This window comes from Solanum stenotomum, chromosome 5, assembly GCF_019186545.1.
Source record: "Solanum stenotomum isolate F172 chromosome 5, ASM1918654v1, whole genome shotgun sequence".
NCBI lineage: Eukaryota > Viridiplantae > Streptophyta > Magnoliopsida > Solanales > Solanaceae > Solanum > Solanum stenotomum.
Window position 1 is genome coordinate 46737137 of NC_064286.1, and position 15949 is coordinate 46753085.

At 32.8% G+C, this 15949-nt stretch overlaps 1 protein-coding gene across 1 annotated transcript; it reads right to left on the minus strand.

Moving 5' to 3' along the window:
- Positions 1-6850: 6850 nt before the first annotated feature.
- Positions 6851-9027, minus strand: LOC125864058 (putative F-box protein PP2-B2). Its single transcript, XM_049544000.1, has 2 exons — positions 8999-9027; positions 6851-7253 (listed from the first exon to the last, which is right to left on the minus strand). Exons 1-2 carry the CDS (start codon positions 9025-9027, stop codon positions 6851-6853), a joined length of 432 nt encoding a protein of 143 aa, XP_049399957.1.
- Positions 9028-15949: the final 6922 nt, after the last annotated feature.

A 15949-nucleotide genomic window follows, 5' to 3' on the forward strand; every position in this document is an offset into this window, starting at 1 on the left:
CTAACTTTTTCATTCGGTCTACATTTACCCAAATCGAGTCATGTTATCGCGAGTGTAAACCAACAATAAAATCAATATTCAAAACCTCCCACTTCAAAGTAGGAATACTAATATCTTAGGACAAACCTCTTGGCTTTTGATTCTCAACCTTCACTTGTTGACAATTAGGAGACTTAGCCACAAATTCCGCAAATCCTTCTTCATCCCATTCCACCAATAAACCTCCCGCAAGTCATGGTACATCTTGGTGGCTCCTTGGTAAGTGCAATATCAAGAACTATGTAATTTCGATAAAATTTGCTCCCTTAAGTCATCAACATTGGAAACACACAAACAACCTTGATATGCAAGTTACCTTCTCCCCCTTGGGAGAAAGCCTCAACGATTTTTTTAAGTAGCCCTTCCTCTTTTCAATCAAAATTAGATCAAGACCTTACTTAGTTTTCACATCCGACACAAATGACTATTGTGAACCATTATGGACAATAACATGGCCCTAATTAGAATCAACCAACCGAACACCCAATCGGTAATCTATGAACATCACACACCAAATCTCTCTTATCTTTCTCAACAAGAGAACACTACCTATTGTAAGTGACTAAGAGCATCCGCCACCACATGGCCTTACCAGGGTGATAGAAAACACTCATGTCGTAATCATTCAAGAGTTCTAGTCACCTACGTTGGCAAAAAAATTAGATCATTTTGCTTGAACACATATTGCAAACTCTTGTGGTTGGTAAAGACATCAGCATGAACACCATACAAAAATGTCTCCAATTCTTTAAGGCAGAAACAACCGCCACTAGCTCTAAATCATTGGTAGGGTAGTTCTTTTCATGAATCTCTAGTTGCCTTGAAGCATAAGTAATGAATTTCTCATTTGCATAAGAACACATCCTAACCCAATTCTTGAAGCATCAGAATAAACAACAAACCCATCAAAACCTTCTGGTAATATGATCACCGGAGCGGAGGTAAGTCTATTTTTCAATTCCTGAAAACTCTTCTCAAAAACTTTCGGCAACAAGAACTTTACTTTCTTTTGGGTTAATACCGTCAATGGAGAGGCAATCGAAGAAAACCCTTCTACAAACCTTCTAAAGTAACTCACCAAATCCAAGAAACTTTGATTATCCAAAGGGGAAGAGGTCTAGGCCAACTCTTAACCACATTCATTTTCTTAGGATCTACCTCAATATCCTTGCTGGAGACAATGTGACAAAGGAAAGCCATAGAACTTAACCGTACTTGCATTTACTAATCTTTGCAAAGAGTTGTTGTTCCTTCAGGACTTTCAACACAATCCTCAAATGATCGGCCTGCTCATCCTCACTCCTTGAGTAAATCAAAATGTCATCAATAATAAGATCACAAACCTATCAAGGTATTGTTTAAATAACCTATTTATTAAGTCTCTTGTAGAGAAAGAATCCATGAGATAGGGGATAAAGACTAACTGATGTTGATCTCTTGCGAACTAGTTCTTTAGAGAGATCCTTTCAAAACTTCTGCATAATTCGCCAACTCAGCTTTATGAACATCTTCTTGGTCATGGTTATTTCCTTTTTCTTGAGGTGATTCAGCAAGACGTTTTGACATATAATCTAATGAGCCCACATCACTATATCTCCTTGTACATGTCAGGTAGTTTCTGCTTTCTCCTCTATTGGTTGTAGAGCCTTGATCAAATGAATGGAAATCTATAAATTGTTTAGAGATGGTTTTCTTGATCTGCTCTGCGGCCTAATAGCTCCAGTATCTACGACAGACATATCCAAACAGTACCCAGAAGAATAATAAGAGCATCTTGTTGCATTCTCTTCAGTGTTGTGAGCCATTTCTGAATGATTATGGTGATGGTCCTTTCCCCGTATTAGTCTCATAAGTTTACGAAAGATTTTTCTTTTGTTTGAAGTGTCAGACTTATGGGCTGAAGAATTAGAAATAGAAGTACCATCAAACTCACCTGAATTCATAAGATGTGGTTCTTGGGAGGATAACTGGCTAGAATCAAGCTCCCATCATCATAATCATTCAGAAATGGTTCACAACACTGAAGAGAATGCAACAAGATGCTCTTATTATTCTTCTGGGTACTGTTCAGATATGTCTGTCGTAGATATTGGAGCTATTCAGCCCTAGAGCAGATCAAGAACACCATCTCCAGACAATTTATAGATTTCCATTCATTTGATCTAGGCTCTACAACCAATAATAAAGGAGAAAGCTCAAACTACCCGACACGTACAAGGAGATATAGTGATGTGGGCTCATTAGATTATATGTCAAAATGTCTCGCTGAATCACCTCAAGAAAAAGGAAATAACCATGACCAAGAAAATGTTCATAAAGCTGAGTTGGCGAAATATGCAGAAGTTTTGAAAGGATCTCGCTCTAAAGAACAAGTTCGCAAGAGATCAGCATGCCAACTAGAGCGTCATCTATGAAGTTTGCTTCAATTATCCTCATCAATGTTCTTGCACAATGTTGTGTCTGAACAACTTAAGTATAAGAATTCTTACTTGGTTTTTCTTCTATGTGGAAGTCGTATTTCAATTATTTTGTAGATGATTTTATTGCTAATATGAACTTACTGTGTCGTCTGTAAACATATTGTTCATTATTATGGAAGAAAATTTTGTAAAGGCAAGTAATATATATTCAACTTTGTTGGAGATCTTAAATGTTATGAACAATGACATTGAACTGAACTTGGTGATATCCTATAGTTAAAATTGTAAATATTGCTAATCCGGCTGCTGGATACCTTGGAGTAATTTCTGAGAGTACCTTAAAACATAATTAGTGTTCTGAATTTGAAACATATTCTTTGGATGTTTCATATCACTTTCTAATTTGTTCACTAATGCCCTTTAGGGACTTCTTTTACAACATAGGATTCTCTGACAAAGATATAGTGACATTGTCGGGAGGCCACATTGGTATATCACATGAATCTGCATCTGTATATTGATATTTTTATCTCATTGGATAATATTGTTTGTCTTAAAGTTCTTTTTAATTCACTGTTGCAGGGGAGAGCCCATCCATGTGTGTCTGGTTTTGAGGGACCTTATTGGTAAGCATTCGAGGTCGAATTTTAGGTTGGGTGTCAGGGTGGTGATCTGAGTCGAGTGTCAGGGTTGGGTTTCAGGTCAAGAGTTGAGGTCATATACCAGATCACGTGACGAGTTCAGGCTCTGAATCAATTGTCGAGGATGGATATCGAGGTCGGATAGTAGTTCAGAAACTGGGTTTTGGATCAGGTGTTAGGGCCGGGTCCCGAATCGGTTGTCGGGGTATCAGATCCTAATTGAGAAGTCAGATCATGCATCGAGTGTAGGGGTTGGGTCCTTATCCGAAATTCAGATCGTAGTTCAAATGTCAGGTCTCAGGTTAGGGTGTCGGCATTGAATCTTAGATCAGGTGTTGGCGTCGTGTCTTGGTTCAAAAGTCGGGTCCTAATTCAGTAGTTGGATTAGATCTTAGATTGGTCGTTAGGGTCGGGGTCGTGTTCCGATTTGAAAGTCGGATCTCAGGTCAAGAGTCGGTCCCCATTTAGAAGTCGAGTCTTGTACTAGGAGTCGGGAGTCGGGTCAGGTGTAGGGTCGGGGTTCTGCTCCTAAAGCCTAGCCAAAATGGAAAAATATTTCCCAAAAAATACTTTTCATTCACTAACCAAATATTAGAAAATATTTTTCACTCACCAATCAAACATGAGAAAATAAGTGAGAAACCAACTTATTTTCCTAAAGCATAGTTTCTAGGAAAATATTTTCCATGGAAACATTTTGCTTCATACCAAATGGTGTAACTAAATCCAAATGTTCAATATAAGAGATGCAAAAATATTGGAAGAAGTTAAATACTAATTTTTGAAAATGCAATAAACAGAATAAAAGATAATTACTCATTTTAGCGTGAGAGTGTGCCATGTCACCGAGTATATTATATATATATGACAGAGTATGAGCAGCAAAATTTGATACACATTTGCCTCATCAGTAATCCACAGATATAGTGTAAGAAAATAGTCTGTGAGGAAAAATAGAAAGTGAGAGTAGTATAAAATTTAAGGTGTGCAAAATAAAAGAAGGTTATTTTTATTTTAAGTATATAGTAAGTCTTTCCAGATAACAAAATGTTAAAATTCTCATGATAATGATACTATATTGCTCAGCTCAAGTATTATACTTCAATGCTAAAAGAACTTGGTGCCTTGTTACTCCATTGTTCTCAACACAATTAACTATAGTGACGAAATTTTTTGTCGTGGATATTATTCCTATGCATAATTATATGTTCAACACAATTAAATATAGTAACGAAAGTTTTTGCTTTTTTCTGCTTGTCTACCATCCATAAGCTTTCTATTTTTGGGATATAGGTGGGGTTGAAACTTATCATGAAGATTTCTTTGTTTATAACCTCTTCTTTTTTTGTGTACATTAGGAATTTATATTAACTATACTGTTGTGCATAAATAGTAATAAGTATTTATATTATCCCCTGCTTCCCATTTGGAATTATACTAATCCATAAGTTGAAAGTCTCGAGATTAAGAAACAGTATTACACTCGAGATATCACAAAAACGGTGGTTCATGCTAGCAATTTTGATTTGTATAGCCCTTCTGTTCTAGCTGCAAATTGGAGAGATTGCATTTTAATTAAAATGGCTCCTAATCCTCCCAATCCAAAAGAATTTCCAAGACCATGTAGGTATATGTTCTTAATATGAATTAGAAAGCCAACCAATAATTGAATATGTATTATGTGGTGATAAAAATTGAGATGTGGTGTTTCATTAATTTTACAAAATTGTTGCAGGGAAATACTAAAAATTGAGTATACTCTAAGCAGATGATGGAATTGGGCTATTCCTTGCTTGGATTATTGTCTGAAGGTCTCGGTCTTGATCGTTGTCATCTCAAAAATATGGATTGCCGGAGGGGCTTGGTGTTTTGGCCCTTTACTACCCAGCATGCCCTCGGCCAGAACTCACCATAGGCACCAACAAACATTCTGACAATGATTTTCTCACAGTGCTTCTACAAGATCACATCGGAGGACTCCAAGTGCTTCACCAGAATCAATGGGAATGGTTTGATGTTCCTCATATGTGTGGTGCTCTTGTGGTCAACATTGAAGATCTTCTGCAGGCTAGTATTTTTCTTTTCTAATCCATGTACGATCGATAAGAGTGAATATACCATTTGCTTATTTTGGTTGCTTTTTCTCACCTCATATCAAATGACAAGTACATAAGTGCTGAGCACAGAGTATTGGCAAATAAAGTTGGACCAGGAGTATCAGTTCCATGCTTCTTTGGCACAGATTCAATGTCATATTCCAAACTTTATGGACCGATTTCTGAATTGTTGTCAGAAGATAACCCTCCAAAATATGGTGCAACCGCAGTTAAAGACTATCATGAGTACTTCCATAAAAATGTTTTGGATGGAACTTCTGCATCATCGCGTTACAAGATCTAATCTTAATGAAATAACAGAAATTATAATGAGAACTGAGAATATCACTTTAGATGCTGGTTATTACCTATTGTATTGTATCATCTTGTTACTTTAAACACAATGTTTGTTTTTAAAAACAACTGAAGTTTTGTTGTTTTTTGTTGTTAAATCTTTTGTTATGTAATGACAAAAAGTCTCATTTTATATAACGAACGAGCTAAAAGCCTTTGATGATACTAAGGCTAGTATCAAAAGGAATTGTTGATGCTGGAAACACCGAAGTGACACGAATATTCATTCAACCAACTAAAATAGAGGAATCTGTAAGCAGTTCATTTTTCCAGTGATAGATCCAATCAAGCATAAAGAGATTGTGGACAAAGTTTGAGAAGCATCGGAGAGATGGGGTATAATTTAATTTCTTCCAAGTAATTGATCGTGTCATTCCATTAGTTTTCGTATTGTACAGGGTGAAAATTGATTGAATACATGTGGCTCTTGAGGGAAATAACAAAGAGAGGTAGGAAAGTTGGTTACCTGAGAAGGCATTCTCGATAAAGGGAAAGCAAAAAAAAATGCTACACACTAAGGAGGGTTAGGACGTTTATGACGTGGACAAATAGACAAAGGGGGACAAGATGTTAGAAGGAACAGGTGTGTGGATGGGCTCATACAGACTTGAAGGCTGCAGGAATATTAGTTGGAATCAGCCAAGCATCCTCTATAATTGGTCTTGGTACTTGAGAAATTACCACAATGACTTGTTAGTCAAATTTATTTTTACTTTGCAGGATTATCATTTCTCTGAATATTCCACAAAAAATCATTAAAAATATTGACTTACAGTATTGTCATGCCTTATTAGCTTTAGCACCTAAAGAAGATGAAGATCAATATGATGAATTATCCTAAAGAATAGAAATCCTTGGGAAAAACAACATCCAAATGATAACACCATATTTTCTTCCTTTGACGACATAGTTGAAACTGATCCATCAGTTGAAATCCAAAAAAATATTTCTCCTTTCATCAAAGCTCTCTTCTAATATAAAACTAGAAGAACATAAACTAACAGAGATATTAAATATAGAAGAAAATTCAACATCATAAATATCGGAAGAAGGAATTTCACTTCACTTTTTTATACCGTCTAAAAGTTAAATCCAAAATATAAGCCACAAATTTTGCCAGAAGGTAACCTTCCGGTAGAAAGAGGACGTCCAAATTATTAAGTAATACTAAAGCCTTAAAGGATATGCAATGTATATGAATTGTCTGTAGTAAATTGCAAACATTGAAATAGTAATCAAAATAAGAATTCAAAGATTTCCTGTTCAAAACATATAAAACTTAAATTCCCATATCCACTTCTCATTTTGGACGAAACTCAACTCCTTCAACAATGAGTCCAATTTTGTAAAAGTGATTCTTCTCAAACAATCTTGCTTCAATAGGATCGTCAGTGTCTTTCTTTCTATCAAAATATCCCAATTTTACTTCCATACATCCATCTCCTCTCATTTTTGGGATACCCCCACTTTCTTGCAATCTTGGAAGGTGCACAGTGTTGGCCTGATATATAGCATCAATTTCACTCTCATAATTAACAAACCTAATATTTGATTTAGCAGATGGAAGGTTATTGCCGCACCCATTTACAAACTTGAATGCCAAATAAGCAGCATATTCTGTCTTTGGTGGCAACATTTTTGTGCCTATTGTTCCACGAATATCCAATTGATTTATAGCAGTAAGATATGCTGTTTCAGAGAATCTGCAAAAGCATTGCAAGAAACATTTGTAAGGAAAATTTTTTTAAAAAAATAATTAAATGATATGTAGGGTTTTAGCTCTTTAGTAGGCGTATCAGATGCGAATTTTTAAAAAAAATTACAAGATTGAGTCATATATGGTATTATTTATTTAACTTTTTATAGCATTTTATTATTTTTACCAGCTAAACATTGATAGGAGCCTGCGCACCATTATTTGTAGTTAAGACATTTCTATTTAAGGCATCTCCTTTCAAGGGCATGAACCATCTTTTCTAAACCATAGGTGAACATTTACCATCTTCGTAATGTGCTATACTATACTATGCTAATAGAGGGAAGCTCTTAACTTCAAAGTTGGAGTATTAGCCTTTAGTTTAAAATAAATCATTTAACATTTTTAAAAAAAATAATGTATATACATTAATATATCGGACAAAATTGAGCACATCATTTTCTCTTCAAATTTTTCACATTCAATAAAGTTCTTTTTTTATTTTTGGTTTCTCATTTGGTGTTCGATATCTGCATTAGAGCCCGACTAATTCAGATTGGAGCCGTGTAGGGCCCTAATGGGGAAGTATTTCCTACCAAAAATTTTTCATACCCAGAGTTCGACCCCAAAACCTCTAGTTTAGAGAGGAGCAACCCCATCCGTTGCCCCACATTTTTTCATGGTGACATTAACTCTTAGTTGTTATATTAATCTAACGTTAGTTATCCCAATACGTTATTTGTGTATATTTTCCAAGTTGAGCCATTATCAGCTATGAATTCATAATAAACAGTTAGTCTCTTCCAAATATGCACATAGAATACATAATGTAATTTTTGATATTTTTGTATCCAGACCAAATTGTCATAATGTCAGATTCAGTTTATATTAACATGAAGGTAATAATTATTTATAATTGTAGGCTACACATATCATATTTCACATTCCAACATTTGTTTGCACTTTATATAAGACAGACATCAAAGTGTTAACGAGAGGGAGAAGTCAGTGTAAAGAGAAGAAGAAGGAAAGCAAACTACTTTGTTGAATAAAACCTCTCAAAGGAAAACGTATTTTCACACGTGTATTATATCACTATGACATTTGCGTATAGTTGGCTTCTAACAAAATAATTACTTATAGAGCTAACAACTACAACTAACTGACTAAGCTAACAGTTACACTAATCAACATAAACACATTCTCAATGTACCCCCTCCTCCCCCCACCCCTTCTCTTAAGTGGGATATGAGGCCTTCATAGCCAACTTTGACATGATGCAAGTTTGTTTAACACCAGTAAGAGCTTTGGTGAATAGGTTAGCCAGTTGATTTGTGGTAACAATATAATGAAGGGAAATAATGCCATCTTGGAGCTTGTCTCGATCAAAATGACTGTCAACTTATGTATGTTTAGTTCTCTCAAGAAAATATGGATTCCTTGCAATGTGTAGCGCAGATTGACTATCACAATGTACTGCAATATATTCAAAATACTTCTTCATATCTCTATCAAGTGTCTATTTTTTCTTTCAACTACTCCATTTTTCTACGAAATATTTGGGCAAGTCAATTGTTGTCCTACCATCTTTTATTAAGGTAGTCATTGAACTCATGTTACATGTATTCTCTCCCATTGTCCATACATGGACATTTGATTACCTTTTCAATATCAGTCTCCACGATATGTTGGAACTCTTAAAACTTATCAAATACTTCAGACTTTTTCTTTAAGAAGTAAATTCAAGCGTACCTTGAGAAGTCATCAATGAATGATACCATGTATTAGTAACCACAGATAGAAGATTACATTAATGGTTCAGACACATTTGCATGCACTGCTCCAATGCCTTCTTATTCAGATACTTCGATTTTCTGTAGAAAACTTGTTGGCTTTTCCATATTCACATCTAACACATATAGTGTCTTCTCTATTTTTAAAATAGAAAAACCTTTCAATTTTGACTGTCGCATTATGATTTTTATTTTGTTGTAGCTCAGGTGCATAAGATGTATCAGATAACATATAACAAGAGCAAATGCATTGCATAAGTATTTATAAGAAGAGCAATAAAGTTGTAGATCAAATTAAGAATATAAAAAGAGATGACATGGAATCGCGGCATCTACCCCATTTCCAAGTTTGTGGGTTATCACTATCTGAAATAACAAGATCTCTTGGTGCTATCATTATAACCTTCTTTCCACTATGCTTATCGAGAAAAAAACTCTGAGAAAGAAAAATATAAAATTTCCATCTGATTAATTTAAAGCACACCATGTAAGATCAGAGAAAGTGCTTCCAAGTATTCTTTTTTATTTCCAAGCATATTTTCATCGTATTTATTTGAATGGTTGCTACACAAATATAGTTTCATAATGGTATACTAGGAAGCACCCAAAGGACACATTGTTCAATTTGAATAACCTAAACTTTGGAGAGCAAAACGGAATAAACATTGACACTCAATATCCCCCCCCCCCCTCCATCCCCTACCCAACAAAATAAGTACAAAATAAACATCAAGTGCAATAAGTGTGGCAATTACTGTTGGATAGAAAATTATAAGAGATTAGATTTTACATGTTGGTGAATATAAAAAAAATACTAGGTAATCATTTCTTTTCACCTACTTGAGCTATCAGAGTACTTTGGTATGGAAGGAAAAGAGTTCAATTGAATCACCTTGGTCAAAATTAGAGTAACGCAAATAGGGTTAAATGATTCTTTTTAATTATTTATGAACAGTTGAATTCACTTAACATAAGGAAAAAAATTTAGTTTAGTACCAACGAGAGTTCATACATTATTTTTTCTTTTGAGTTTAAACCCTAGGATGACACCTTGTATTTTTTTATCACTATACATGAGTTTTTGACTCCGTCACTATCTCGTACATGTGTTGATAAGAGGTAGAAACATATAAAGATATTAATTAAGGATTCATCTTAACCCAACACTTCCATACGGAGCAGGAATTTATGTGTAAAAATACATGATAAATGCAAAAACAAGTAGATGTGAACCCACAACATTAAAAATAACAAGTTAAAGGTTGAGATCATAAAAAATTTAATCCATACAGCTTAAATCTTGATATCACCTCTTGTGGGAGCAGGGTCGTCTTAATCCCTAGGCCACTAAAGTCATCACTTGAGATCATTACTTATATATATGTTATTTAAAAAAAATTATATGTACTATGAGAGTTATGATTTCTACTAAGAAAATTGCATATGAGATGAAAATAAACCTGAATTTCGTAAGAAACAATTTGATGAAAATGTGGATAGCGAAATCACAAAGTCCCTTGAAGAACCTTTTAGAATTGGTTGTTTTATATATGTAGAGTAGATCAACCTATTTTTTCACTTCAAAATAGATTTGAACCAATTGAAGCATATGGAAATATTTTTGATTTCTTATTTAGTGGTAAAATATTGAGATCACTTGATGATGAGAATTAAAAAAAAAATTGTCTTAACCTTGAACTTTCTTTATCATATAATAGTTATTCTGATATTGATGATTTAGATTTATTTTTTGAATTAAAGTGTTAAGGGAAATAATACAAGTAGAAGATAATGATCTTATTAAAATACTCAATCAAATAAAAAGACTTGATTCTTTTACAAATACACATATTGCTTATAGAATAATGTTAACAGTTCCTGAGAAATTTTTTGTGAAACTAAAATTGATTAAATCTTCTTTAAGATCAACAATGTCTAAAGAGAGATTGAATGAATTAACTATATCATCATTTGAAAAGGAATTATTAAAACAAATTGATTATAATACAGTACCTAATGACTTTACATCTAAAATAGCTAGAAAAGTAGATATTAAATAAAACTATATATGATGAAAAAAAAATATTAGGGCCCCTCTCTTAAGTTTCACTTTAGGCCCCCAATGTTGTTGAGTCGGCCCTGTGTGGGAGGTAGCAGGTATTGATAAATAATTTAGGTATGTAAACACCATCGATATTAAAATTAAAAAATATAGAATCATAAAAGATAACCACATCAAAATTGAGTGTTACCAGAGTGCCTCCATCAAGGAGAATGGGTGAATCACACAAACGGAAAAAGAGCTCATTTTTGGTGTTGCAAACAATAGAAAACTTAGATCCATCAATTATTTCTTGATAATTCGGGGGCAAAATTTTTCCCCAAATTTCATCTGATTCAGCAACAAATTTGAACCATTTGGATAAAACTATTGATCTTACTGCATCGGCTGGAGTTGTTTCTTGAAATTATTTCAAATTTGCAATCCTCTGACAAGCTATCAAAATAATCCATTGGAGCAATGAAGTTGGAAGAATTCATGTCACAACTCATGTAAAAATGTATAACAGTTACTTTTGTTGAAAACTTTATATATGAATAAATAATCAAAGGGGAAAAGATTTTAGAAATATATATTGCCAATTATAGTAATAAGTACAGATAAGCATGATATTATGTTTTTCTACTGTAGTTTGACTATATAGTACATTAAAATGTTACTTTATATTAACTCCTTCCTTACTCAATTAGTACTCCATCATTATCTACCCTAATAGGATACTAAATACTGAAAAACACATTCACACTACATAAATTTTATTATTTAAACTATTTTAAAGAGAATATTAGAAAAGACAAACAATTTGTCAGCACGAGTTTACAATAAAACTATAAATATAAAAACCTTTTGCTTCTTGGAAGAAAGTTCGAATAATTAATCTCTCATTTCATGGTCAAATACAATCCCTAAAAGGAAAAAAAATGAACAATATACTTTAAATATTTTGTGCTCTAAATCCTTCATTATATAAATTATGTAATTTACCATATTTGTATAAAGTAAAGAAGCACATCACACATTTTTTGCAGAGGTCAAATATGGATTAGTTTTCTTTTTATTCTAGGTGTTGTACTCTTCTTTTATTTTGTACAAATAATAACACATGCATATTATATTATTTTTTAAATTTCATGCTTCTGAATAATTATAAAATGGAAGATGAGGAATATTATTAACCTTATTATTTAAATTTATCTTAATATTTAAAATCTTGAAGCCAAATAAATTTAGGAAATTACTTAAAACCAACTCAAACTTCAATAAAAAAAAATTGCTATACACTCTAATTTTTGGAGGATCGTATGAACCCCTTATATTATTTTAAAGTGGAATAGTTGCCATATATATGTTTTGGTGGTAGAGAGTGTGAAACACACCGTCCTCAAGAGAGTGGGAAATTATAGTCGAGTTTATAATATTTCTTACCTTTTAAAATTTTATTCATATTTATTGAAAATTTAGTTTTTCATTTTTCAGATATGAATTCTTCAGTTGGAGACGTACATTCTACTCTAAAAGTTTTTATTGGAGTAAAGTACCTTTCTATTTTAGGCATGTTTTTTGCTCACCAAAAATTATTGCATCCATCATTTTCCTAAAGTAACAAAACAAGGAAACAAGTTAATTTTCAGATATTTTAAAGCAAACAACTTAAATCTTTCTTTCTTCTTTTTTACTTTTGAACGTGCACAACTCCTAAATTTAACACTAGAATTCCTTGGAGTCCTCAATGCTTTTATTTTACATTACTATTTGCATTTACATACATCCTGTTCAATTGAATTTACAGACCTTCTGAATAGTTGAGACATGATTATCAGTTTTTAAAGACCAAAATAAAAATTATTAGAAGATAAAAGATGAATGAGAAAAAGTGAAGTGAACAACCTCATATTTATTGTTGAAGAAGAGATGTAGTTTTACTTGAAAATTTAATAAAACAAATTGTAGTACCCCCGTTTATGAGCGAACTATCTTAAAATATTTGTGATTTTGTTTGCAACAAATTTCAAAATGGCAGAAAATAAATTGCAATCACAAATAAAATATGAAGAAACATAATTTTATTGATCAAGATTGTGAGAACAATTCTGGTTATCCCTTGATTCTTCTCTCATAAGATATTTATCCATGATTTGAGGGTCGTTTGTCGTGTACTTCTCAACCAAGGATAATTTGTACTTGATCTACATAATTTGAGGATCGTTAGTGGCGTATTCTCAAACTGTGATGATTTGGATTTGATCTACATAATTCGAGGGCCGTTAGTGGCGTGTTTCTCGAATTAAGATGATTTTGATTTGATATATTTGTGAATATTCCACGAGTTTGTGAAATATTGGATATGTTGATCTTTAAAAATATCTAAGAGTTCATGGGATATTTGAGATCTTGAACTTTAAAATACCCAAGAGATTATGTGATATTTGAGATTTTGAACTTCAAAAATACCAAAGAGTTTATGGGATATTTGAGATCTTGAACTTTAAAAATACCCAAGAGTTTATGTGATATTTGAGATGTCTTTTAAGGGAATTTCGTACCATTTATATACACGTGAAGTAGGGTTTAGAGTTGTGTAGCCTCCAAGAATCCTAATTTGAATTGAACACATCTTGTAGAGTCTACACAAAATTTCAATGTCTACAAATGTCCCATGCTTCAAGTCTTGTCAGAGTGTAGACTTTTTGAAACTCAAAGATGAGGCTTGAAGTATTCATACTTAAACCTCTGCGTTTATGTGACATCACCTTTGCATATTTGATCTATGAGAGAAGAGATGAAGGGCAAATTTGGTCCCACTAGGCGTGTCAGAATTTGTTTGCAACAAATTTTAAACATATGGAAAACAAAATAAACCACACAAATAAAATTTGAAGAAACATGAATATTTTATTGATAAATCAATGCGGGTACAATTCTGTTGAGCCCTTGATTCTTCTCTCATAAGATATTTATCCATGATTCAAGGGCCGTTTATGGCTTATTTCTTGATTTAGGATGATTTGGACTTGATCTACATAATTTGAGGGTCGTTAGTGACGTATTTATCAAACTAGGATGATTTGAATTTGATCTACATAATTTGAGGGACATTAGTGGCATATTTCTTGAAATAAGATGATTTGGATTTGATATATTTATGAATATTCCATGAGTTTGTGGAATATTTGAGATGTTGATCTTTAAAATTACTCAAGAGTTTATGGGATATTTGAGATCTTGAACTCTAAAAATACCCAAGAGTTTATGGGATATTTAAAATCTTGAATTTTAAAAATACCCAATAGTTTATGGGATATTTAAGATCTTGAACTTTAAAATTACCCAAGATTTTATGGGATATTTGAGATGCTTTTAAGGGAATTTCATACCCTTTATATAGGCGTGAACTAGGGTTTATGATTTAGAAGCCTCCAAAAATCCTAATTTGAATTGAACACACCATGTAGAGTCCCAACTTGAATTGAACGCATCATGTAGAGTCCCACACAATTTTAATGTCTACAAATGTATTTGGGGGTGAACAGATGGAGTTAACATTCGTTTTGAATACTTTGTCCATTTGTAGGCAAAGTATATGTTTTGGTCTGTGTTTTAAGGAGGATATGTTTTAATATGTAGTGCCCAAAAAGTATCGGTTTTGAAGGTGAGTGCGAGAAGTGTAAATGTAGATAATTCTACTTAAGTTGATAAGAGTGAGACACAAATAAAATAAAGTAAGAATATAACTTCCCACTCTCTTGAGGACGGTGTATTTCACACTTTCAACCACAAAAACATATATATGGCAACTATTCCACTTTAAAATAATATAAGGGGTTCATACGATCCTCCAAAAATTAGAGTGTATAGCAATTTTTTTTTATTGAAGTTTGAGTTGGTTTTAAGTCATTTCCCAAATTTTTTTGACTTCAAGATTTTAAATATTAAGATAAATTTAAATAATAAGGTTAATAATATTCCTCATCTTCCATTTTATAATTATTCAGAAGCGTGAAATTTAAAAAATAATATAGTATGCATGTGTTATTATTTGTACAAAATAAAAAAAGAGTACTACACCTAGAATAAAAAGAAAACTAATCTTAATTTGACCTCTACAAAAAATGTGTGATGTGCTTCTTTACTTTATACAAATATGGTAAATTACATAATTTATATAATGAAGGATTTAGAGCACAGAATATTTAAAGTATATTGTTCATTTTCTTTCCTTTTATGGATTATATTTGACCATGAAATGAGAGATTAATTATTGGCGAAATGGTCTGGTGGACCCTTGTACTTGTATGTATTTGTATTGTGAACCCTTCTACTTACTCATTTGTCATCTGAACCCCTGAACTCATCAAAACACAATATTTTAAACACATTTTTTGACTTGGCATCCTATGTGGCAGTTACTACTAAAGAGCGTGTGACACACACCTATTAGGAGCGTGAGACCCTTGGAAAAGGGTCTGACAGTCACATTAGGGCTTTGTAAAGCCATCATCTTTTTTATTTGCATCTAACACCATTGTTGGACAAAATTTGAGGTTTTCTTGGCCTCTTTTCCGATCTTTTCCCCAAAAATTTCTTCTCTATCGTTTCTTGTTATTATACGGCTCTCTTTTTCTATGAAAAACACCATGGAAGGCATAACACTACTACCGGAATATCTTACACTAACATTCGGCACAAAAATGCAAAATCCCCAAAGAATTTCAACAAAGTCAATGTAATTGATTAAAACCCCAAAACCAAACAAAGACACAAATAGAGATCAAATCCAAACTAAACAACAAATAAATTCGAAAATAAATTGGAAAACCTACCTAGATAAGTTGAAAATCAAACAAAAAA